Below are 25,206 nucleotides of genomic sequence, written 5' to 3' on the forward strand. Positions count from 1 at the left end.
TATGTGCCTAATACCATCAAAATTTTGTTTGCATTTATTTCACTATCACCGTCGCATTTATGAATTCTGTAATCATTGAATTTGCCATTTCTAAAGATTTGCCGTAAACAAACCATGTGACCGAAAAAACAATGACAAATTTGCAAAGGAAAAAAAAAAGCATTTAACAATCCACATCCACATAAGAAACGGTGCAGGACTGACAACTTTTCATCATACAAAGTTTTACAACTGCTAAAGCATTGATAATACTAACTGGAATAAGGATATTTTGCTTTCATTGGAATTCAAGGACACAGTTCACATAAAAATTCACAGTAACAGAACATGAAAGTGCAATAAAATGTACAAAAAGATCCATGGAATAAAGAGTGCTGATTTAACGATGCCCTACTCTTTCTTGATCAACTTCTTAATCTTGCTCTACTTTTAAAAACAATATGCCAATATGGCATTCACATACATGAAATTGTTAGTTCTTCGCGATATATGATAATAGTTACATGAAAGGCATGGAGCTTTTACAAAATTTATCATACAATTTATCAATAAATTAAGTTAGAATACATAAGATGATTGCCTGGTGGGATATATAAGGGCTAAATGAACAGATAAAATTACAATACGTTTACTCTACTCTCTCTCTCATTCTTGTCAGTCAAATTTTGACTTGTCCTTCTCTTTCTCTCAAATACAATGAATAAAAATAAATTATATTTCATTTTGAAGAAAAACCTTTGGCAAGTAATATATTACATTCATGCATACAATTGTACAGATAAAAGGTTCCTACATACACTCTCTCCAAATGTTTGCACCACAAATTCTTAATACACCTTCAGCATAAGAGCTCAAACTCACATTATGTGTAGGTAAAAATTGAGTTTGATAATATTTCATGAAAATCTACAACATTTAAAATTTGCTTACCTACAAAACTGGATAAAAGTAAAAGCAAGGTACACAAAAGTTGACCAAGAACGATCGGGGCATCATTCTTGCTATGCATTGGTTTCTTTTCATAGATTTGCATACTTCCAAATATATGTCAAACCTGTACAAAAATGGTTTCATTTTGGTTTTCAAGGTAGAAGTAAGAATTGAGAGCATGTAACGTGTGAATAAATACTGATATGATAATGAGCACTTCTTATATATGGATCAGTTTGTACATTACGACATTTCCTAAATGAATACTGATAGCGATGGAAAAAGTGAGCACATATCACAAGACAAACTTGGCTTTCAGTATGTACAATAGGATCATTGTAATGTAAATCCATGCAAACAACCATAATCACATGGGCAATGAATTGACGAGTGAAATTTCTTGTTTTTCAACATTTCAGTTGAAAATGCAGCATTGGTTAAATCTGTTTCCTTACAATCGTAAGATTTTTCAGAGAATAAATACAGTGAGATGATGGATAAAAATGAGATGATTTGAAGTTTGATTTTCTATTTGACGATACCCTTCATGTTCTTGCAGTCGACATGGTATACAAACACTGTGCACATACACGTACATGTTATACTTGGGCATGCAATTTTTTCTTTTATTTCTTTTTTTGTACATGGATAGATATTCTGATTCTCAAACACAATGATCGACCAGCGCTCATCTACAAAGCCGAGCTAATTTACAAAGCCTTTGAACAGATAAAAAATACAAAAAGGGAAGGGAAATTCTTAGAAAATCATAACTTGCACTGTGGGACTGCATCTTGCATCTAGCAAGACGATACAAGGTTTGTCCATAACGAAAGAAAACAAATCAAGCATATCTAACTATCACATGTAATTCAAAATATCATGATAAATATAAGTTATCATAGGTGGAGATACCAATTCAATTTAACAATGAATATTATACATGAGGGATTAGGCAAATCAAACAGTTTCAATTGAAAAATACTACCATTAACTAGAAAGCTTGCAAATTCCACTCTAGTGAAAAAATATACAAATTACAAGTAAAAAATTCATCAAACACGTAAAACGAACAATGTCTACAAATACAGTACATCTAAAACATCTGAGTCTTTTTGTTAAATTTGTTAGTGAACCGAAGTCAAGAAACTACACTACGTTTTCTTGTTTCGTTCTTGTAAATTTGTATAGACTGTACAAGTGTGTGTGTGTGACCTCGTAATAGCTTCTTGGCCGGGGAATATACAATGAAGGCCATAGTGTGACTGAGGTACCGATCCATCGTTGGGTAGAGGGCGCTCTTCAAGACGCAGCCTCTGCCTGCGGTGCCTCTTCCTTCGCATCTCCATTCGTCTTCTGCCGTTTCAGGAACTCCTCACCTTCCTGCAAGTTGACAAGTGGAATGCAACAAAATAGACGATTACATTTTAAAAGTGTTTAAGCTTCTTTTCTTTTTTTTTTTACAGCAACTACAATATTCTCGTCTACATTTTTTTTTTTTTTTTGGGGGGGGGCCATCTGCTCCCTTTCTGAGAAGTATTAACATAATGCACTTCATACACTAGTTATGGGCTCTTATCTTAACATGGAAGAACACACTCAGCATCACATTAATTAAGTTTGTTACAATAATAGAGAAAATTCTTAATATGAGAGATTCTTATTTGAAAATTCAGTTTCTCAGTCTACAAAACTTGGTCAAACCGTTAAAATCTGCCCCCCCCCCCAGTCCTCCTTGCCTCCAGATTTGTTTTAGTGATGCTTACAGCAAGAGTCTCTGCCATGGTAATTGTTCGTTTGAGATTGGCCTTCTCTTCTTCATCTTCCTCCTCATCACCGTTCTCCTCATCTTCATCACCTTCATCGTCGTCTTCATCATCGTCTTCACCCTCTACAACTTCTGCATCTACAAACAAATATCAAAAATTCAAAGTTTTAATACACATTCCATGATCGATATGATATGATTTGGTTAATAAATAATTACAAATGTGCAATTTTTTTTTCCATTACCGCTATATTTTCTTGGTATATGGGAGACATCAGGATTTTTTTTTGAGGGGCGGGTGGAGGAGAGATTTACATCAAATTCGAGGGTGCAATATCAGTTGGAGCCTAGCTTGACATAAAAATTCAGATTTTATCTGATTTTTATTGCCTATACAACTTTTGATACTACTGTAATGGTTTATGACCACAGGAACCAACAGATAAGTATGGGAAGTAATGATTTGTTCATAAATCTTACACTTCATAATTCTGAGTGTGGGATGGTCTATAATCTGGTGATGATGATAATGAGGTTACTTGAGGTTACAGTGAAACCTGTGTAAAACACAAGAAATACAGGAAAAGTGGTCTCTATAGGCAGGTGTCCTTTGTATACAGGTGGTCACTATAATAGGTTTGACTGTATCTGCAGTGAAACTTGCTCCAGTAACCACCTTCATAAATAGACCAACTGTCTATAAAGACCAATTTAAAAAAAAAATTCCCCTGCTCAAGAGTTTCTTATTGAAACCTATACTAAATGAATCTGTTCCTTTCTCAATTATTGATAATAACATATATCCTTGTCTCCCTTGAGTGGGTCTTTATATACAGGTTGCACTGAAAGCCAAGGGAGTTGATTCTTCTATCCTTGTCTCCCTTGAGTGGGTCTTTATATACAGGTTGCACTGAAAGCCAAGGAAGTTGATTCTTACCATCTGCTACTTCCTTGAGGGCTTCTGTTTCTGCTCGTGTTGATCCGATCGGTTCATCTCCCAAAAGCTCCTTACCCTCCTACACACAACCACAATAATTGAACATAAAGCATGAATGGTTGGGATTAACAATCATTTTCTACATTTGATTACATTACCTCTCAGGATTTTGGGGAACTTGAGAATGTAAAGCAATATGCTATCTCAAATATACCTCACATATAGCCCTGAGAGAAGGTGCAGCAAATGAGAGTTTTTGTGAATTATGTCTTGGTCGAATAATCAATTTGCAAATTTGAGATTTACCGGGTATGTGATTAATTTTAGAGATCTTGGCTTTCAAACATTCACAACTTTCCTATCATTTTACATGCAATTTGTTTCAAATTTCTTCAGCCAAACTTTTTGTTAAAGTTGTTGACTTTTGAACAATTCAACTTGCTAAAAGGGTTTGATTGTCCTTTCCTAATCCATTTTGTGCATCAGTGCATGAAACCTTCACTATTCTTCTCACATGCAAGAGGGCTGTTCCTTGCAACATGTGCAGTATAACAAAATTTATCCACCTATTTCATCAAAAATGAAAATCTCTTGATACGACTATCAATTATTAACGAATGATTCTTTCTGTTAGTTCTGGTATCACTTATATTTTAAAAAGGTCATAACAAGATATTTGTAAGTTTTTGGAAGAAATAAATGGAAAAAAGGCAGATGTTTTGAGGTTGCCCGAGAATGAAAGATTGAAGCTTTGTAATTGTAGCTCTGGTTTTGCCCACCTTTGCTGTGACTTGCATGGTGTTATCCCTAGGGATGGCTGGGATCTCACTGGCAGCGAGAGCTTCATCAATCTGCTCCTGCTCTCCTCTCGTCCTTGCCGTCTCGTCTGGCTTGCCACTCGATTCTAGGAATGCCTCTCCTTCCTGAATAAAGAAAGATCATTTGAGAACTTGAAAATGGTGTCTAATTGTAGAAATGATACATGTAGTAATCTAAAGGAAAATAGAAATAAATCACAGTGAATATAGTCTCACATACATACACATGTACTGGTATATGCAAGAAATTTTGATGTTTGATCTATTACTTCCAATGAATGTTGGAGTAAATAATTATATCTTTCAGGAATGCCAAATTGAGGCTATAGGTAAGATATTCCTACACTGTAAACTCACCTGTAGAGGTTTGTATAAATCATGCATACGCAGCAGACAATGTAACAAAAAGTTGTTAGCTTTACAATTTTAACAAGGAGTCATTTCGAGATATTGCAAAATCTGAACGGAGTCCTAAATATCTTAATAAAATATATATCAAGATCAGGGCTCTTATTCCTCAAACCTATACTATTACTACTGTAAGCCTAGCTTTCTTCAACTAACTACATGTTCAGTATTTAGTTAGTTGACTACTAGCTTAGTAAGGTTTGAAGAATATGGGCCCTGGAGGATAATATTACAGGACAATTTTCCATGTTGAGCCACGGGTGTTAAAAAGTAAAAGCCTTTTTAACTCGCTGTAATGCTTGAGATAAATATCTCAGAATTCAACTACATGTGTACAATAACTGATGACCCTTGTCATACCAAGCTGAAACTGCCAATATTGACCTGCAAGTTCATGACCTCTAAAGAACTAAGTCAGTTCTTTGACCAGATGACCAGTAATTGAAAGCTACCATGGACCCCTGCAGTCAGTGACTGGTCAGAGAGTGGTCAGAGAGTGGGCATTTCCGAACTCTCAATGACAGTGTGCAAGCCTGCATTCCCTCACCCTACCTACTTTTAGGAGTTTCCTTTGTTAGAGTTTAGGGGTGTTAATGCATTTCCGCTTCAAATGATTGAGTTTTTCACTGTTCTCTTGCTGTTATACATGTAACCATGGACTGTTCAAACCCATTCCCTCCATTATAAGATAAGGTCACTCTTCCCATATTATTGAAGATGTTACTTTAAATCAGACCGAGAAGGCCAAACTTTGTTCTTCAATCCTGAAGTACATTTAAGGTTTTTTTAAGTTTAATACAATTCACTTTGATTCTGGACCTCTCTTAATCAAATAAGACAACAGCACATTTTTTAGCATCATTATAAATTAAATCAAAAACAAACTATTTACATTGTACTTGTTAATAGATAGCTGTGATAACAATACATAAGTTGTAAATAACTTCTCTTTTCAAACGAAATATGACATACTGTATATCGGTACAATATAAGTGTATGCCTACCGGTACGTTATGATTCATATACAACACAGTTCAGCTCACTTGTAATCATTAAAAATTGAATGCAGATGTAGACCAACATTGTACTTGCACCCATCATACTAATGAGCTTATTGATATGACCAACAGTGGAAATGAGACATTAGGGAATTGCTATGTACATACATTGTACATATTGTGGGCATGTTATGTACATGCATGTACATGGGAAAGATGATGCATTCTCAATTTAGGAAAGACATACAGCAATACTTGTACTTGAACAAGATGACATGGACTAATTAGGATGTACATGTACATTGTACATTGCATGCATCATATGCAATTTAATGTATCAATCAAAAGAGGTGAAACTCTGTGAGAGATAATATAATTCCAGTATCGCTCAGTCATAATTGCTTTATAACATGTACACATTGTACAGTACTCTACCTGTCTATAATCTGGTCAAATATTTATTTTAATAGTTTCATATGTAGTTTACATACATGTACCTTTATTATTTTTAACATAAATGATATTTAAAGGGCAATCTAACCCCTGTAATAAGTTCATGAAAGAAAAAAGGAAAGGCGATAAACAGAACAGCAAAGTTTTAAATAAATCAGACCCATTTATAAAAAAGTTATGAATGTTTGAAATATGAGATCTTTCTTTAAGTCTATGCAAATCTCTATTTGGCAGTTTGGTCAGTGGATTGTGACATACAGTAGTTGTGGATAACTCTCTCGTTTATCGCGTACAAAAATATCATTAGTTTCTTTTTTCTCGTTGATACATACTCCCTTGGAGTACTACTTAAACAGAATTATGGATATTATATTATAATAATAATAATAATAATATTGTCATAGGTCCCGAGTTATACATTTTTGAAGAATTGAAATTTAGTCATTTTGTGCATTGGAAGTAAGAGCAAAGTTGTCCGCCACTACATCACAGACACATTATCGATTCTAACAATTTGAAAATCCCATACCTAATTATCTAAAGTGTTAACAATTTTTTTTTTTTTTGTTGTCAGTTTTAATCCAAACTGTCACCAGTCTACTTTTCTGATGTTTCTGCTTTCCTCTAGTCTGTAGAGTACATGTAGTATGATATCAAGGTTTGATTTACCTTTAAAGAAACCTTGTCTATGTCTACACACCAAGTCCAAAGTAATTACCTTTTATAGATGGGGTCAAAGTCAAAGTCAAACAATAATGATATGCTACCTCCAATTGGGATCATTGGGGGCACGTCTACGTCACAAGAATGCAATAAATGCAATAATGTTTAATCATTTGTTATGCCCTTTGCGCTAGCATATATATATATTGGTCCTTCCAACATGCTATTATGATTTCAGTGCAATCTTTGCTTGGTGCAGTATGAGAGTCTGATTTTCTGTAATTCTGTCTAAGATTTGATTTTTGATGCACAATGCATTTTTGTAGCATATACAGTAATAATGTCACTTATTGCCATTTCTCTGCCCCCCCCCCTTCCTTCTCTTCTTCATGTTTCATACTCTGCATGCTAAATATGTGTCCTAGAAGCACATTGATTAACGAAGGAACCAGAAACTGGAACAAAATGCCCGCCAAAAAATGGTTCACACTTTTGACCCCTATTCAGTGAGTGTCCCGCTGCTGATTTATCAATCCATCTTTGACCTTTTGAATTGGAATCACACACACACACACTGGATGGTCTTTGTTTGAAAACAGAAAGGAGTATGCATCTGTACATGACCTCATTTTACCATGTGGGTTGAGAACTGTAGTCTGCAATTGCAGACCCAAGTGACACTTTTAACCTCAACAAAATTCTCTATTTATGAAAATAAATAAGAAATTAATAGATCTAGCAATTTATAATATTTTTCTTTGGCTTTGCATTTTCACACCTTTTCAAATGCAGTCATATGATGTTGACAATGTTTTTTCAAGAAAGCCCCCAACAGTTTTAACTATGTCTCTTGAGGGTTAGAAGGCTGGAAAATGAAATCTATTTTTACATTTGTGGTTTGCTAGGGGTCACTGGTTGTAGCATGGACTGAGAAGCAACTGTGTGTGACCTCAGACAAAGCCAAGGTTGGTCTGTGAGGAACAATGTAGAGGGTATCATAAAAATATATAGTCTTTGTTGCAGTAGAGTGCAAAGAGGAAGTATTTACTAAAAACCAAGGACAAAATGTGGAGGATGGGAGAAATATTTCAAAAAACTAAAAATTTACATATCTATGAGCTTAGTTTGCTGAACATCAGTTGTAGTATTAAATTGATGCACAAGTCTGAGTTTCTTAAATTTCATTTTATATTTTGTTCTTTTCCTGTTTTCATTTTTATCGGGTTACACTGCAACAGAACCTAAAGGTAATACAAAGTTTTGGGAAATTTTGAAAACTGGGTGGATAGTGATTCTTAACAATTTTGATATATTTGGATGCCCCTGTGGATGTATTATAAGCACTAGAAAATTTAGCACCTAAAATGCTTCTGCTTTCGAGCAAAATTGAATATAAAAATTTACCGGTGCTCCCGGTAAATTTTGATAAATTTCAAATAGCGCCTACGGCCGTACAATGGTAACTGCGACCTTGAAAATCTCAGAATAGCTAATCGGTCGATTTTAGTCAAGAAAGATGTTTTTATAGCTTAATTAATATCTTGACCTTGAGAGGGAGCTATACAACATAAAAGTGTATTATTTACAATTTCATAACTTTAGACTCGATTTCAACCGCGACAATGATCGCTAAATATTTTAGGATGCATATGCTTCCAATATGTTCAATTCAACCAAATTCATGACCCCATACCAAAACTTTGTATTACCTTTAATGTACACTTACCGGTAGGTCTACGAGTCTATATTCTCTACTCTGCATTGTGAATGCATAAAAATGATGAATTTTGATCATCTTTTCCAAACTTCTAGAGTTGTATGTATCGCTTACCACACCCATGCATACTTTTCACTGGTTAGAGTCTTGAGGATAAAAGGAAAAATAGAATACAATTAGGAAGTCATACCTTTAGCGTGGCAGCCATTGTGGTATCTCGTTTGAGATCTGGTTTAGCATCTCCCTCACCATCCACTGCTGGAATAAGATCCTCTGCTCCAGACCTCTTCAAGAATTCAGCTCCCTCCTGAGATAGAGAAAAATAAAAGAAAACATACAAAGTATTAGACCCCATTCGCACTAACTTCCTAGACCACTGGATCGTTCCAGAGGTACGCTTCGTTATGTTCACACTCACAAGCTAGACCGCTCTTGTTGCTATGGTATAGCGGGAAGGAGCCAGACCACTACTGTTGCTGGGGTAGCGAAGGTCAGCAGTCATATGTTTCGCGCAGAATTTAAAACTGAATAGAGTGCCTATCTCCTGCTATATTTTGTTATTTTTTTGTTTTCCTTCTATCATTCCTCCTTATGTTTTATTGTTATTCTTTGTTTCTTCCTTCTATCACCTTCTCTTATGTTATTCATTGTTTTTACTATTCTATTCTATAATTTTCTCTTCCTATCTTTCCTTTAATACGCTGTCCTTTGTTTCTTCCTTCTATCACCTTCTCTTAATATGTTATTCTTTGTTTTTATCATTCTATCACTTTCTCTTTCTGTCTTTCCTTATGTTACATGTACATGTAGGTACATGTATTATGTCCACTTTTAATTGACAATAAATCTGCAGAAGTATATGAAGTTTTTTCTTCCTTTTCAATATAAATTGACACATGTACAGAATAACCAAACTAACATGGGAGATATGATCAGTAATCATCTTAGCTACATGTACATGTAATGTACATGTACATCCACATTTCTGCACTTCTAGAGCAACGAACCTAGTTGCTAATCTTGTAAATGAACATCAACACACATTACCACTGATGAGATTAATAGTGCCTTGAAAAGCCCCTCGATGGGGTTTCATCTCCCTACTCCCCGTGGACGAATAGCTTGTTACATGCATGGTAACCTGCCTGTACAGATGGGTGCATTGTATGCTGATTTATCGGACAGCAACGATGTAGGTTTGACAGAGGAATTGGCAGGGAGGCAGGCATGCATCCATACTGCATGTATGCCTTGAGAGGTTCACAATGAATAAATGATTGCTCAACGCTCCATCCTTGGAACACTACTAAAGTCATTTTCATTTCATGCACATGAACATATTGAAGTACTTCATGCATTGTAAATATACATGTCGACGGTCGGCTGTCCTCAAGAAGGCTATAGCCTGGGAGCTATGAATTCTCTATGGCAGTAACATCCTTCCAAACAGCTAACGATGTGCATTATTTTAATATGAGCATAAAATGCAGTGTTGCATACATGTATGGAGAATTCAGGATCTTTATTACACTGACTTTGATTCCAAGTCAGGATTCTGAGCAAGAATTAATTTTCAAGGACTTCAAGGATGTAGCAAAAAGAAATGTTGAGCTCATAGTCATACAAAGTGTAATGCATGTGCCATGGAGCGCATCTAAAGATGGAGGATGTGCAGAGATGCAATTGCAAGGTGATATTCAAAACAGAAATTTATCTGGAACTCTACAAATGATTCCCAGTAAGACAACAAAACAACCATACATGTACATGTACATATAGACTTGGGCCACAATATAAAAGCTCAGCTTAGAATATAGCAATTAACTTTTCATTCACAATGTACAGTGGCAGTCACCATGGCACTATGCAAGCCTAGAAGGCCTGTTATACATCAAGCAGTAGACAGTCTTTCCTTCTTTTGAAAGAAGTATGGTTCAATTCAAAACGATGTCAGGATGAAGAGAAAATGGAACTATAAGGCTGCGATATAAACCTCAACAAGGGTAAGTAAGTCTTTCATAAACAGAGAAGCTTTTCTAATGGTGATGCACACTGTGCAAAGTTATAATACAAGCATCCGCCATGACAATATATTTTTCGAGAAAATCTTCTCATTTTTTCCTTCTATGTCTCTGAGTCTCTATGAGCATGACATTTTTTATTCTCAAAAGGCATATTAAACTAAATTACATGCAGGTCATTTGAAATTGACATGTTCATAACTTTATAGGGAGTATGGACTTATGGACATATACCATACCAGTTTTAAAAATCCTTCTTTTCTATTTCTCGGGTGCCCTTTTTTAGAGTTACCAGTATTGTAAAAGTGAAATTTCCGATAAGCAATGCTAAATTTATTTCACCAGTTACCCTAGCTCTTTTGAGCTTTTTATGAGCTGTTACGCTACATGTATCTGCTTCAACAACAGCTCCTGTGTATTTTTTAACTGGCAGATTTTCTGCATTTCTCTCTTTCTATTTTCTGTTTACTTCTCTCAAAGTGCTTGGAAAATAGTTCAGTGTTTTAACAAGTAAGGCCAGAAGTATGAAAACATTTTTTAAGCATTTCCCAAATATTGTATTAAACTTCTTTCCTGAAATCTTTTTTTTATATATTCCACAAATGTTCAAACTGCAAACTAACCTCTAAAGCTTAGACTTCAAGGATGTAGCAAAAAGAAATGTTGAGCTCATAGTCATACAAAGTGTAACGCATGTGCCATGGAGCGCATCTAAAGATGGAGGATGTGCAGAGATGCAATTGCAAGGTGATATTCAAAACAGAAATCATCAACATTCAACTGACACAAGCTTTCTCCTTGCACACATGCAATATTGATAAGGCATGATGAACCTGGGGAAGAGCGTATAATGTATGATAATGAATGTGGAAGCCGCTCATCTCAAGTAATGCAGATGCACAGGGAGAGATGGCCCAGACATTGAACCCATCACACGCCCTGTTCACATCTAAATCTTCATAGTTCTGTCAAGTCGAGTTACACTGATTCCTGGCTGACTGACATCAAGCATTGTACATCTTACCATCCTTCTTCACGTGCTCATCATGATCTCATTTTAAATCGTGAATAAATTCACAATTTAAATGTGTGTGTTTGACTGTTTGTTCATGATTTTATCACCAACTACAGTAGTTACTAGTAACTTGTCAAAGATAGTCGAATATTATTTCTGTTACATTTCCTGGCACACTGTTAAATTACTTGCATAAGTCAATATCTCTTTATCATACAGTAATTTAGGACAACCTACATGTACAAGGTAGTGAGCTAGCTAGGCCCTAGATGTGCCAGCTTTGACCATTTCAGGGCTAGGGGAGTTTGTAAATACATATAAACAAGACTATTAGCAACAGGACAATCCGGGATCCTGTTTTGATAAGTGAAAACATTTCAGTACAGCTCCGACTTCCAAGATGGGTCTGAATAGGTACCGGTATAACATTATTCCGTATTGATGTGCCTGAATACTAAAAATAGTTTCCTGTTACAAAATTATGACCCCTCAAGATAGTATTCACAGCACACCAATATCTTGTCATCACCCCTATTCTCTAGCAATTTTGCAGGTACTGTATCAGGAAGTTATACTTAAATGTCTGTGATCCCCACAGCTACGGGTGATACATTTATTGTGATGAGCTAATGCTGCAGGATTTAACATTCAGGCTAGGATTGGCCAGCATGTTGGCATGTAATGATAAATCACACTTTGAAAGGGATATAAAATATGTATGAGAGCAAAGTCTGGAGCGTGTAGTGCCCATAAAGCTGTGTGTTGACAAAAGCGACATTCAAGCCAATATTGTGTACACGTGTACAGGTAGTAGAAGAAACAAATGCGTCATAAAGACAAGTATTTAAAATAAATACTGTACCACATTTTAGTGGCCTGGCTAAAATCTATGTTAAAGAGTACATTGTACACATCACAACTGAGTGTATACCTTTATATATTGTCTTTAGGAGGATATCAAGTACATACATGTACATGTACTACAAACAAGCTTTCTTTGTTCCATAATAGATTTCTTCTTCTAACTAATGATGTGCATCTCTTCACAAATAAGTAAGTTCGTGTGTATCATCGCCTTGATTGAGGATGCTTGGATGGACTCATTCGCATCTTTAGTATTTACATCAATGTTGATGAATACTGTGTTAGATTTCATGTATTTATCTATGGGTGCACAAAGGAGGCTTTTATTTGACATTCTTACGGAAAAAGAAAGTGTCCAAAGCTTGAAAAAACGAATTGGAAGTTTCAAGCAATGTCACATTGCCCCATCAGTGTTTGAAGTTAGAACAGGGTTCAACACTAACAGACATGATGCACAATTGCACATGGGTGGCCCAAATTCAAGTTTGGAGTCTGGACCGTTTAAATTTCAAATTATATGCATTGCTGTAGATGCTCAAAGCCAAAAATAAAAGAGAAAAGTTAGGGTGGAGTTCTGTTTTTTCAACCCAGTGTACTGTATACACTATTAAGATTTTAACAACTTTCCTATTTTTTAAATATTTTTTTAAAACATAAATTTAAGTGTATTACCTTACTGTCATTTGGACCAGTTCTAGGACACTTACCCCCTGGACAATCACCCCCTGCCAATTACCTGCGGGACAACTACCCCCCCCCCCCTCCCTGGAAAATAAACCCACAAGGACAATTACCCTTCCAGAAATGACCCCCCCCCCCCGATAATTACCCCCTTTAGACAATCACCCCCCTGTTGTTATTAAAACAAACTTAATCAGGGTGCCTTTCCCTTTAATGAACAGGGAGGTAATTTTCTGGGAAGTGATTTTCCGGGGGGGGGGGGGGGGGGGGGGGTGGGTGTGGTTGTCCAGGGGTAATTGTTCTGATATGATTTGGACCATCAAAATTCTTAGTCTTTGGTCAAGGCAGTACATGTTTACACTTTACATTAATTACAGTCTATATTTTGTAGACTAGTTAGCTAGGTAGAACTACCAGACAGAGGATGAGGAAAACAGCTGTGTATTTCAGATATCGTTGTCAACATGGATATTGTATTTGTAATCATATACACTTCCAGTGACATCTTCACAAGCTCTTGGTCATTGACACTTAATGAAACCATGAACTTACACAAAGGATGGAAGTTGGACCCCTACTCAATTAATGGTTAAGAAAGGTCTGGAAGGAGACTGACCTCTCCAGCTTCCAGGAAGCTCGGTCCATGCCTGCTAGATATGGATTCCCATTAGATGCTGCTTGCTTTCTTGGGCAAGACCCTTTTCAATAATTCAGTCTGTGCACATTTCAAACAGGACACTTACTGTACATCCTTATATGGCACTGGCAACTAGGGATACAAACAGTGTGCCGTAATGAAAGATCAAAGGGGACTGAAAAAGGCCTAGAAAAATTGACATTTTGAACATGAACTCTTGTTACTTGGAAAGGCACATTGTAACAGTCATTCAATCAATTTGGGTAATTAGTTATTCCTTGAGCGGGCCTACACTGCATTTAATACGCTTCCTGATCTATTTGGACCCCTCCTGATACATCGGTACAGTGCTGCATTCCATCAAATAATTTCATTTCCACAATTACTGTTTGTAGCAGTGGGCTACACCCTACTACCCCTCTGAAAAAAGGATGGGTCAAGTACTCAAGTGTATAAGAAAATCCAAACAAATCTGTGACTTTACTCTCAATGTCATACATGTAGTGATTGTAGTTCTTTGCAGGTTGGATGACTAGATCATATACACACTTGTTCCACCTGTAGATTGGGTTTGTATCCCATCCAATGTCATGACTCTTGATTCGATAGGACAGGAGACAATCCATGTAAATTAACAAGAGGGAGCTCATGGCAAGTTGGGGAGCTTAGGGGCTCTTTGTGTGACTAAAGTGCAAATGGAACAGGAAGTTTTCAATTCTTTTATGACTAACTGAGGACACAATCAGACACCAACAATACCAGTGAGTATTTCTCCAAACAACCAAAAGTTTAGAACCTTTTTGAAACTCAAATTAATCTGTGCAATTATTGCAATACATGTACTACCAATCTACTGTGATCTTCAACATAACAGTGACACTCATAAAGATGTTAATCAGCTGTGCTAAAAAGTCATCAAATGAGGAATATCAAACTACTTCATAAGACACTTTAACTTATTAATGTGAAAGTATTTATGTTACTTTCACTTTTGTCACCTGCTAAATTTAAAACTGAAACAAGTTGCATGGATAATTTCTGTGATAATAGCCTCCATTATAGCCTACTGTACCTCACTAGTACCGCCTACACTATTAATATCCATTTTCATCATCAACTTCCCTCACAGTTCCAAGTGATATTACCCTAAAGAAGGCATTTTCCAGTATGATATGAAAATACATGGATCATTTAAATTGCAAGGAATCCAACATAAGAAAAGTACCAATGACAAACCTGTATGAACTCATTACACAAGAATACCATCAGTTGGTTTTCCTGTTTAGCCTGAAAAGTAACCTAGACATAGTGGATTCCCATATTTCCTGTACAATCAAAAACATGAAAAGGTCTGAAGCAGAAAGGTGACAGGGCCTGAAATCAGGCAAAAGCCAATGAAATAGGATTGTAATTTGCATGTTGATATTTCTATGATTATTTGTTCATCAGTTAATCTGCAAAAGTTTTTGTTTGTATGTACTTCATTGTGAATACTCCCAGTCAAAATGTAAATGAATCAGCTTATCTATATAGTATATACACTAGGATTATTTTTCTTATGTCTTCCCTGAAAAGAAGTATGTGGTCAATCTAAAAACGCTTCCTTCATACATGATACTAAAAGGGGAAGCCTTTAAAAATACTACATGTAATCACACACCAGTTTCCTTGATATTAAAATATACTGTGTATGTGAGACCACTATTTCCCATTTCCCAATGAAGCAAATGAAAATGAAAACAAATTCCTTCTACATTCCTGAAGTATCAATGCCGTTTTCATGCTCCATGAACTACTTGATAAAAAGAAAGATCACATGGCCTGTAGTGTACGTGTACATGCTCATTTCCTCAAACTACCAAGTGCAGGCAAGCGAATGAACCATGGACTTTGACTACTCAATAAAGTCGATACCCATCTATTAAAATGGCAAACAGTGTTTGGCGGGAAATGGAATGATCATATCAAATAGCAAAGAGAATGCAGTGTTTAGAACACTAATATCGTTGTCACATGGAAAAGCGTAGTAGGCTTATCTTCCTGTTCAAGTGTTGATAACTTATTGATGGATAGATTCCAAATCTTGTCTGTAAAGTGATTACATTTTAGGTGGACATATTAAATCAAAATCTTAACTTGCATGTGGTGGACAGTAATGTGACTTTATTTCAGCTTGCCATTGTACATAAAGAGTCAGTAGGACACTCGGAATGTCCACATACACAATACGGTATACCATTTACAGACATACATACATACATTTATCTGATTGATGCACATCTGTAAAAACCCAATTAAACACACACACACACACACAGTGAAGTCTTGGTTGAACAATGGAACTAGGCCTAGGTCTATTTTGGACCTAGATCTAGACCTATATTACATCCCTGAAATTTAGATATTTCTTAGTCTTTTTTTTAGTCCAACAATACTAGACCCTAGACTTTCAGTCAAAGATCAAGTTAGAGACTGAAAAAGTGAAAGGGTACGTTGCTGTTAATAATAATATTTTTGTTAGATATTATAACTTGTTTACGTTAGATATAGACTAGATCTAACTTAGACTCAAGAATAGATGTAGAGTCTAGATCTAGTAGTCTACTCTAGATCTATTCTATTTCTACTAGGGCCTACTAGTTCTAGGGCCAACACTCTAGTCTAACTTTCTAACTTAGTCTAAGTACTTCTACACTACTACAGACCTAGAGTCTAGATCTAGACTTACAGCCTGTTCACACACAGCTAAAATTCATCTTATCTAGAGATGATTAGAATCACTCAACAGTTTTAAACATGTTTATAGACAAAATTTCCACGTGTGAACATTGTTTATACGATGTTGGGATAGAATCCGAAGTCGCGATCCATACGCCCCTAAATGCAGGCTGCAGATACGAAGTTCGTATCTAGAGAGCTTGACATTTTGTGTGTGAAAGGAAATTTGTGTTTAAACGTGTTTAAACTGGATGGAGCGCGAGCGTGCGCTTTGATTGATATGACATGACCTTCAATGCGCAATGGCACTACTGTGCATTTTACGAGCAGTAGTCTAGTTAATCACGAAACTATGAACGATCGCAACAAAATTTCTGTGTGTGAAAGGCTCGTGATAACACGTTTCAAACACGTTTATACTAGGTCTAATCATGTTTATAGAATTTTAGCTGTGTGTGAAAAGGCTGCTAGTCTACATGTACTACAACATAGATCTAGTCTAGATCTAGACCCCCTAGGGCCTACTACTACTACAATAAATTGACCTGAAACTTAATTAGGCTAGTCTCTAAATAACTTCATATCACTTGATTGTCACTCTAGAGTCTAGAAATCTAGACTTTCTAGATCTAGAGTCTAGATCTAGAAAAAAAAAACTAGTCTAAACAAAGTGTAGAAATTATTTAAATATCACTTTAGAGGTCTAGATCTATATCATTATCAGTTGACAACTTAGACTAGATCTAGATCTAGACCCTAGACTAGATTAAGTTAGAAGTTAGAGTCTAGAATCTAGATTAGATCTAGTTTGATCAAGAAATGTAGCCTAGATCTAGAAAGTAGAATCTACAATTACAAAGCTATTTTACTGATATTATTACATCTCCTGTAGATTGTACTGCAAACAAAGGCCACAAGTTCCCTCTACTTTTTCTTTCAAACAAAGCCCTGTTTTTTCTGTTGCCCTACAATTACAAACCAAGGCCGCTTCACTGTATTGGTAAGGAGCAAAGGCACATCGGCGGAGACTTACACACGTGTGTGTACTAGCTCGCGACAGTGGCAATGCAAAACAACATTGAACATGTCGATTTTTTTAAATCTCAACACAAAAAGGAGATAAAATGCATCCAAATTCTTACCTTTGCTGTGACTTGCATAGTTCCATCGCGCTTAAGTTCTGGTGGATTGACTTCCATATTTTGTGATGTGCGATAAGTAAGACAAGAGAAAATTAAAGAGTAAAAAGTCAAGAACAGGCAATCTTTATATTTCCAGAGATGCACAGCAGTCACACACAAAGGATTGTCAATGAGAATGAATGAACACACAGTTTCCTCCTCGCCAGGACAGGATAGTCAATAGTAGGATTCGGTACTCAGGTGTCCTCAGGCCTAGCTCCTCAGTTCTTCTTGTGTCCTTTTCGGGGGTCTCCTCTTTCTACACCTTTTCTTCTTCACCATCTCCTTCTTCTTCTCCATATACTTCTTCTTCTCCATCTCCTACTTATTCTTGTTCTCCTTCTTCCCTTCCTCCTTCTTTTATTATTTTATTTTTATGTTGTTGATTCTTCACATGCAGGCTTCTCCCCTCCGGTTCTTCTTCATATCTCTCTCTTCCTCTCTCGATCTTTCCGCCGGAGCCCGCCCCCCCCCCCCTACTCAGTGTTATTTAGGGTACGCAGCTTGTTCCCTCTTTTTGAAAGCACCCCCTATCTGAGGACTGCCAACATTTCCGAACCCCCCTTTCGCGGGCTTTTCGCGGGCTTTTCCTGCCTTGGAAACCCCGCTAAATCATGAAAAATGCTGAATGTAGTATGTACCCCCCTTAATTCGGAATAATTTCTCAGGAATCCAAAGAGATGAGAGAAAAAAAGAAAAAACACCCCCTTTTTAAAGAAATCTCCGGGTGAAAAGTTAATACACCCCTTTTTTTTTTTACAATTCTCGGGCCGGACTTTGTCGCACGAAAAGTACCCCTTTACCGGACATTTTGGTAACACGCATGGGGTCCGTCCGTTCTCGGAGGGGGGGGGGGGGGGGGGGGGCGGAGCCTCATAGTCTGATGCTGATTCTCCTCTTTCTTCTTCTCCCCCTTTTCGGTTAATTTTTTTCATCCTTTTCGTCAGTGTCACTCTCCCTTTTCTAGCTTTGGGTTCTTCTCTTCTTTTTCTTCTTCTTCTTTTTCTTCTTCTTCTTCTTCTTCTTCTTCTTCTTCTTCTTCTTTCTTCTTCTTCTTCGCTTTCTCGAAACATGCCCCGCAAGCTCAAGCTTGGTCACTTTTCAAGGAAGAACTTTGAGAAATCTAAAACTGAAGACAAAAATCAGAGCAGCAGACTGCCTATATAGTTTGAACAAAATTGAACAAACACAAATATTTGAAATTTTTAGTGGGCTTAGTGGCACACTTTAGACTACACGACTCGGTAATGTCACAAACCTTCTCATTTCAACACAAACAGTGAATATCAGATAAAAAAATGTCATTTTCCCCAGAAAAGTGACTCATTCTTGAGGAACTTTCCCGCTTTCCGAGGGCCTATAGCAATTTGCTATCCAAGTATCCATGAAATATCCAGGGAGTATATAGGAAAAAACACAGACTATGAATGATGTTGTGTATAATATATACGCAGTGGTGTATAATGAGCAAAAACTTTCGGGGGGCAGAACAAAATCCGCATCACCACCAAGTAGCATAATGCAGGGGCGGTGGGCCTTCTTCCAGAGTAATGGGGGGCACCAACAAAAAGGGGCCATTTCTGGGGAAAGGGGGCACCTACAAAGGGAAAATTTATTTTTAAAAAGACATTGGTATATAGGCCTACCCCTATACAGCGTCATGATTGTGATTACTCTATAGAGCTGACATCAATATTCTTTCTTTACGTGGTACAAGAAGCAACATACTTCGCAGTTGGTTGTGATGGCCTGAATATTAATTTTCGAGCGAGCAAAAATATTAAGATATGTGAGGTCCAAGTTTTAAAAATCACATCTTATACAGAAGACAAAAAAACAAACCCTGATGAAGAAAGACTGAAAAGTTCTTTTATGAGTAAGACAAGAACATCAGTCTACAAAATATGTGAGCTAGCTCTAAAGGGGAAATTAAAGAAAAGAGGGCTCTAAGTCGTTTGAATTAGAGGTGCATGTTATGGAGAAAGCAAAAGTAGGCACTTATCAAAAGGGAAAAGGACAGTTATTAGAAAAGAAAAGGTGCTCGTGTCTGAGTAAAAAGGGCAATTATCAGAGGTGAAAATGGCACTTCTTGCACCTGAAGAGGGAGACTCAACAGAAATGAAAAGAGGGACGTGTGAGAATCGAAATGGGGATTCTGTTGATGGAAAAGGGCACCTTTCAGACTTTAATAGGGGCATTTATCAGATGTTGAAAGAGGCATTTTTTAAAAGGGGGTAGTACTCATATAAATTTATTTTTATTTATTTATTTCTAATATTTTGACAGGGTAGCCCATTCACCAACAAGTAGTGGTCTTCCATGGGGCCCTGAATGAACATATTTACATCGTTTATAACATTTATACAGAACAGTTACAAAAATAATACTCGTTTGCAAAATAAATATAATCATTAACCTAGTAAACAGTAATGTCAATAGGAAAATATTAATTAAGTCGCAATTATGTGAATAAGTCATGTAAATATTACAGAACATGCACGTAGTGTATGTACGGCTGAGCCATTCACAAATTACAACTTTGTTTAAACAATCTCTTAAATGAATTGACAGAGGAAGCCGTTCTCAATGAATTATCTAGCTTATTCCATTCAAATATGGAAGAAACAATTGGGCTACACTTATAACAATCAGTAAGGAAAAGGGGCACTTATCCGTTGAATGAAATATGGTACTTAGAGAAGTATGGTACTTAAAGGGGGAACAGATAGTGGTTAGAAAAGAAAAAGGGCAATTTTCCTATGTAAAAAGGGGCAGTTTGGGGGAACCAGAAAAAATGGGGGGCTTGGGGGCAGCCCCCTCCCAATAAAATTCATTTTATTTCTAATTCGATACTAGAGATTTACAAATGTCGCTGAAATTACATGATTTTCAAGGGTTTAATTTTTCTGCCCTCCCAAAAGGTTTTGCTCATTACGCCACTAATTGTCTGTAGTAACAGGTTATTATTATAGATCACTTTGTAGCTAGTGCTCCATAGTGAAGAGGTGCGACGTTGGTCAGTCAAGACAGCGACAGATCAACCTTTGCCGCTACATCATTGCTTGTATTTGTGACATTTGTATGAATTGTCAACAATAACATGTCCCCTTTGCTTCTATAAATTCTCATTTATTTAGATTTCTTTATAATTTATCACCGTTAAAGAAACCTAAACCATCGTAAAATATAAACGAAGCCGAGGCACAATATTTCTATGACGTCATTGAAAACCCAACACTCCAATCCTCTTTCAATGTACAATCTATTATGACAGACGTGTGCTAACCCGTACTCGCGGTTCAGCTGTATGTAAATATATGCAGCTGACGCAAAGCAAACTCGCGTCATGATTGGCTCATTATCCCTCGATTCACACTGACGATTGGTCCATTGAGGATATGAATATGGATTTATGTAGAATTACAAAAAAGGCGGGCGCGTGGGTTTTCGGAGACTGACAATAAATTTTGCTAGTAGTGACTTGCTGCTGCTAATAATGTGCGATGATATCATTATCCGTTGCCATTGGACACCGATTCGATATGTTATCAAATTTGTTACGACTTGTTGAAGAGTTCAGAGTGGTGAAAAAGAGTGTTAGTAAAGAGAACCCGGCAGAATGTTCTCTAATTTCCCTTGGAAATGCTTGTAAGAAATGTAAGACTGAGCGAACTACAAAAGATCTCACGTCTTCGTTGGAGAACAAAGAAAAACCTTTTTTTTTATCATCATGACTGACCAGTATAAAGGTCATGTCATGGTCAATGGGAATGGGAATGGGGGGGGGGGGGGGGGGGGGTGTATCAAACTTTGCAAAACATGACTTTGTGAGAAATGTTACCCCCCCCCCCCTCCTTTCTCTCTCTCTCTCTCTCTCTCTTGGAGTGGACGTAAGCAACTGTAGCTGTTTAGCGAATTGTATTAATTTGTATAGGTGCACACTGATTTATTTAGAAAATTCATTCACTGTGTGATATGTCTACGATTTGCTGGATAATTTTATTGTAGTTTATTTATGTTTTTACGCAATGTACAAAATTCTGCAATTCAGCCATCATTCTGGCTGCAAATGATTTTTCAATAAAACCAATCTCTCTCTCTCTCTCTCTCTCTCTCTCAGGCTCTCCCCCCCCCCCGTAGTCCAAATTGTCTAGTGCCTGGGGGGGGGGGGGGGTAAATATATTCACAGTATACATCGATTCTTATGTACGGGCCGCATGCAAATTATATAATCCACTTTATCTTTATCTTTATAATTTGCTTCTAATTTATCTTTTAACTTTATTATACCGTCAACAAAAAATCTACACCTAGAAAATTGCTAATTATTTTAAAAATCATCTATAAACAGTAAATTATTATACATCTTATGAAAGAGTATTTTATCCCAAATCATTTGGTATCATTTTTGTGTAGTATATGTTCACGATTGGATGAACATGAGGAATTGTTTGCGAGAGTGCGCCAAAGTGATGCCTACAGCATGTATTATGTTGGGATTAGCAGAGTGAGAGAATTAATTGAATGTATCAAATGAAATGCATACCGGTACTGATTGCATAATAAATGCTTTTTGCAGAAGCAAAGTCACAAACACAAACACACTGATTTTCTTATAAAATTAAAGATATGGCGTATATATTCAATATTGAATGAACGCCATTAAACTATTACCTACAACAACACACACGCGCACAAAATGTTCGTTGATATTTGATATTCGATATTCATGTGTGGCATGATTAAATTTGTTAGGGATGTTATTTAGATCTGCAAAGACCGAATTAATACCCAAATCCCGATTGTTTTATTCAAACATCATTGAGCCATAATCCTTGAGCCATAATGCATGGCCGTCCAGAGGATTTGTATATGTTGGGGACCGGGGTAAAATGCAATAATAAATTATTGAAAATTTATTGCATTTTCTGTGTTTTTTTTTATTTATGGAAACTGCCCCTACCCTAGCCCCCGCTGCGTACAGTCATGGTTCAGTGACAAAACAATGGCCTCGTAACTGTGAAGCCCCAGGATAAAAACTGTGTCGATATGCTATTAGTGCCCTTTTGTGGGGCATTAATCCTCATTACTGTCATTTATGACTTGAGGGCATATAGGTCCCCTAGTTAATAAGCATAGTAGCATGCACATGCTTTAGCAGTCCCGCAAAACACACATTGGCAAATTATTATTCAATAAAATCTGAGAATGTATACTATTATCCAGATCTATTATTTTTAAATAATTTTAAAATAATTCCACAAATTGGGGTAAAACTAAAATATTCCACCTTTATGAGCGACAGTGTACATTGACAGAGTGGACTTTGACTGATTTGATGAGAAGAGAATTTGTGCCAATGAGGAGCTAACGCTTATTCATTTACACCCTTAATCAATTCTGAACCTTTATGAGATATCCTATTACAATTCATAATGGAAATTATTCTACACAATACATACTGTGCAGAGAAGCGACTCAAACGGTTTTATATTCAATTCAATTCAATTCAATTTAATTTCGGTTTATAAATATCAACATATACAATGTACAATGCAGTAGTCCAGGGACCAATAATGCAATGTTTTACATAAATGTGCATAAAACAGGAATGATCAATAAAAATGGTAAAAGATAAAGTTAACATTATTGTTCGTACCTAAAGTTATATACATATATTAATGATAATAGATGGATGGACAACCTATAACAGTAACTTAAAATATTGAACTAATTATTGCAAGTAAAAATAATCTTTAAATACAAATTTTATTAAAACACACATATATATATATATATATATATATATATATATATATTTATAATTATAGAGAGAGAGAGAGAGAGAGAGAGGATATTATTATATTGCAATTGTTAAAATGAGATCCATAGACTGAAAAAGTATAAATGCAGGTGTGTCTGTTGTGTGCCAGGTATATAAGGTCAAATTATGTTGAATGGAATTATTACATTAAAAATATATCATTAAAGCATTTCATATAAAGTGATGTATAATGCCTATGAGCATACACAAATTCTTATAATTGTTGAGTTTCCATGCACATTACATTTTAAATTGAATTTGAGCTAAATTATGTTATTGCAGCAGAATTATACACGGTGGTTTAAGAACAACTTTATAAGATAAATGAAGAGTACTCAATAATGTGCACGAAAATTTGATTTTGGGATCGATCTTGAGTTCAATTAAACAAAGTAACAAAACAATAACTCTAATATTATTAAAAAGAAGAAAAAAAATAGGGTACATTACTATAGATGGCACTATGAACATGACAGACAAAGAAAGCGGACAAAATATACAGTTCCTCAGGTAGACAAAGGAACATCCCGTCACTGCTATTATGTAAAAGGGTGAATATGCATGTGACACCTGTTCTACACATTTTTACATAATAGCAGTGAAGGGATGTTCCATTGTCTACCTGAGGAACTGTATATTTTGTCCGCTTTCTTTGTCAGTCATGTTCATAGTGTGGTCTACAACTGAGCATTGACCAGTTTGATTTTCTGTATCATTCAGTTCTTGCATAAGGAATGTGTAGGTGGTTAGAACAGGGACTAACTAACAAGTCCCTGGTTAGAATTCCTAAGTCCACCTCGCGAGAGATGCTGTCGTTCAGCCGGAAGCAAATCACGGTGTCGCGAGGAGACAAGGATTGATTTGGCAAAGTTGATAAGTAAGTCATGTCTTCACCTGGCAAGGGATGGAATGCCGAAACTGCTCAGGAGTTCCTCATAGTGATGTTGATCAGGGTATGATATCATCCTGAGAGACCTACGCTGTACCCGCTCTATGCTATCTGACTGCTGTGTTGTCAGGCTACTGCTCCACACTGGTTCACAATATTGTGTATAATGAGCACATTAGATCAGTTGGAACTCCATTCCTCTTCAATTTGCACAGGATATACAGTGCGTCCCAGAAAAAACGAAACCGAGAACTATCGATGTTTTATCATAACTTAATCACAATTATAATTAATAAATGGCACATAATTATTTGGAAAGCTTAGATCCTCCTCTTTTATTTTCCTCTTCCTCTTTTTACGCTTATCTGTATCATCTTTCACTCGGCGTGTTGGCAACTCGGGTGATTCCAAAGATAATGTCGGAGGCTTCATCTTCGCTGCCGTCATCGACATCGCATGAAGAGGCATTGCTTACTGGCTGAGTAATGAGCATAGAAAGATAAGGAAATCAAGGTAAGTAGGCCCGACACCATTTGTGTAGTCCCATATACATCTTTCTTTGTACAGTGCTAATTGTTACCAAGACTGGGCCAAACTTATTATGATTTTGATGACTCCAGAACCTTGCAGTACACACCATTACTTACATGCTACACAGTAAAAACGCTGCTTAAAAAAGTGATG

The 25,206-nt window shown here is 36.4% G+C and overlaps 1 protein-coding gene across 1 annotated transcript; it reads right to left on the minus strand.

Moving 5' to 3' along the window:
• LOC115918700 (nucleolin-like) lies at positions 1-17,946 on the minus strand. The gene is made up of 6 exons (XM_030987207.1): positions 17,771-17,946; positions 8,883-8,999; positions 4,415-4,558; positions 3,636-3,714; positions 2,697-2,836; positions 1-2,313 (listed from the first exon to the last, which is right to left on the minus strand). Exons 1-6 carry the CDS (start codon positions 17,825-17,827, stop codon positions 2,233-2,235), a joined length of 618 nt encoding a protein of 205 aa, XP_030843067.1. The 5' UTR covers positions 17,828-17,946; the 3' UTR covers positions 1-2,232.
• Between the last annotated feature and the right edge of the window lie 7,260 nt (positions 17,947-25,206).

The sequence above is a fragment of the Strongylocentrotus purpuratus genome, unplaced genomic scaffold, assembly GCF_000002235.5.
Source record: "Strongylocentrotus purpuratus isolate Spur 01 unplaced genomic scaffold, Spur_5.0 spur5_scaffold_16, whole genome shotgun sequence".
Lineage (NCBI taxonomy): Eukaryota > Metazoa > Echinodermata > Echinoidea > Camarodonta > Strongylocentrotidae > Strongylocentrotus > Strongylocentrotus purpuratus.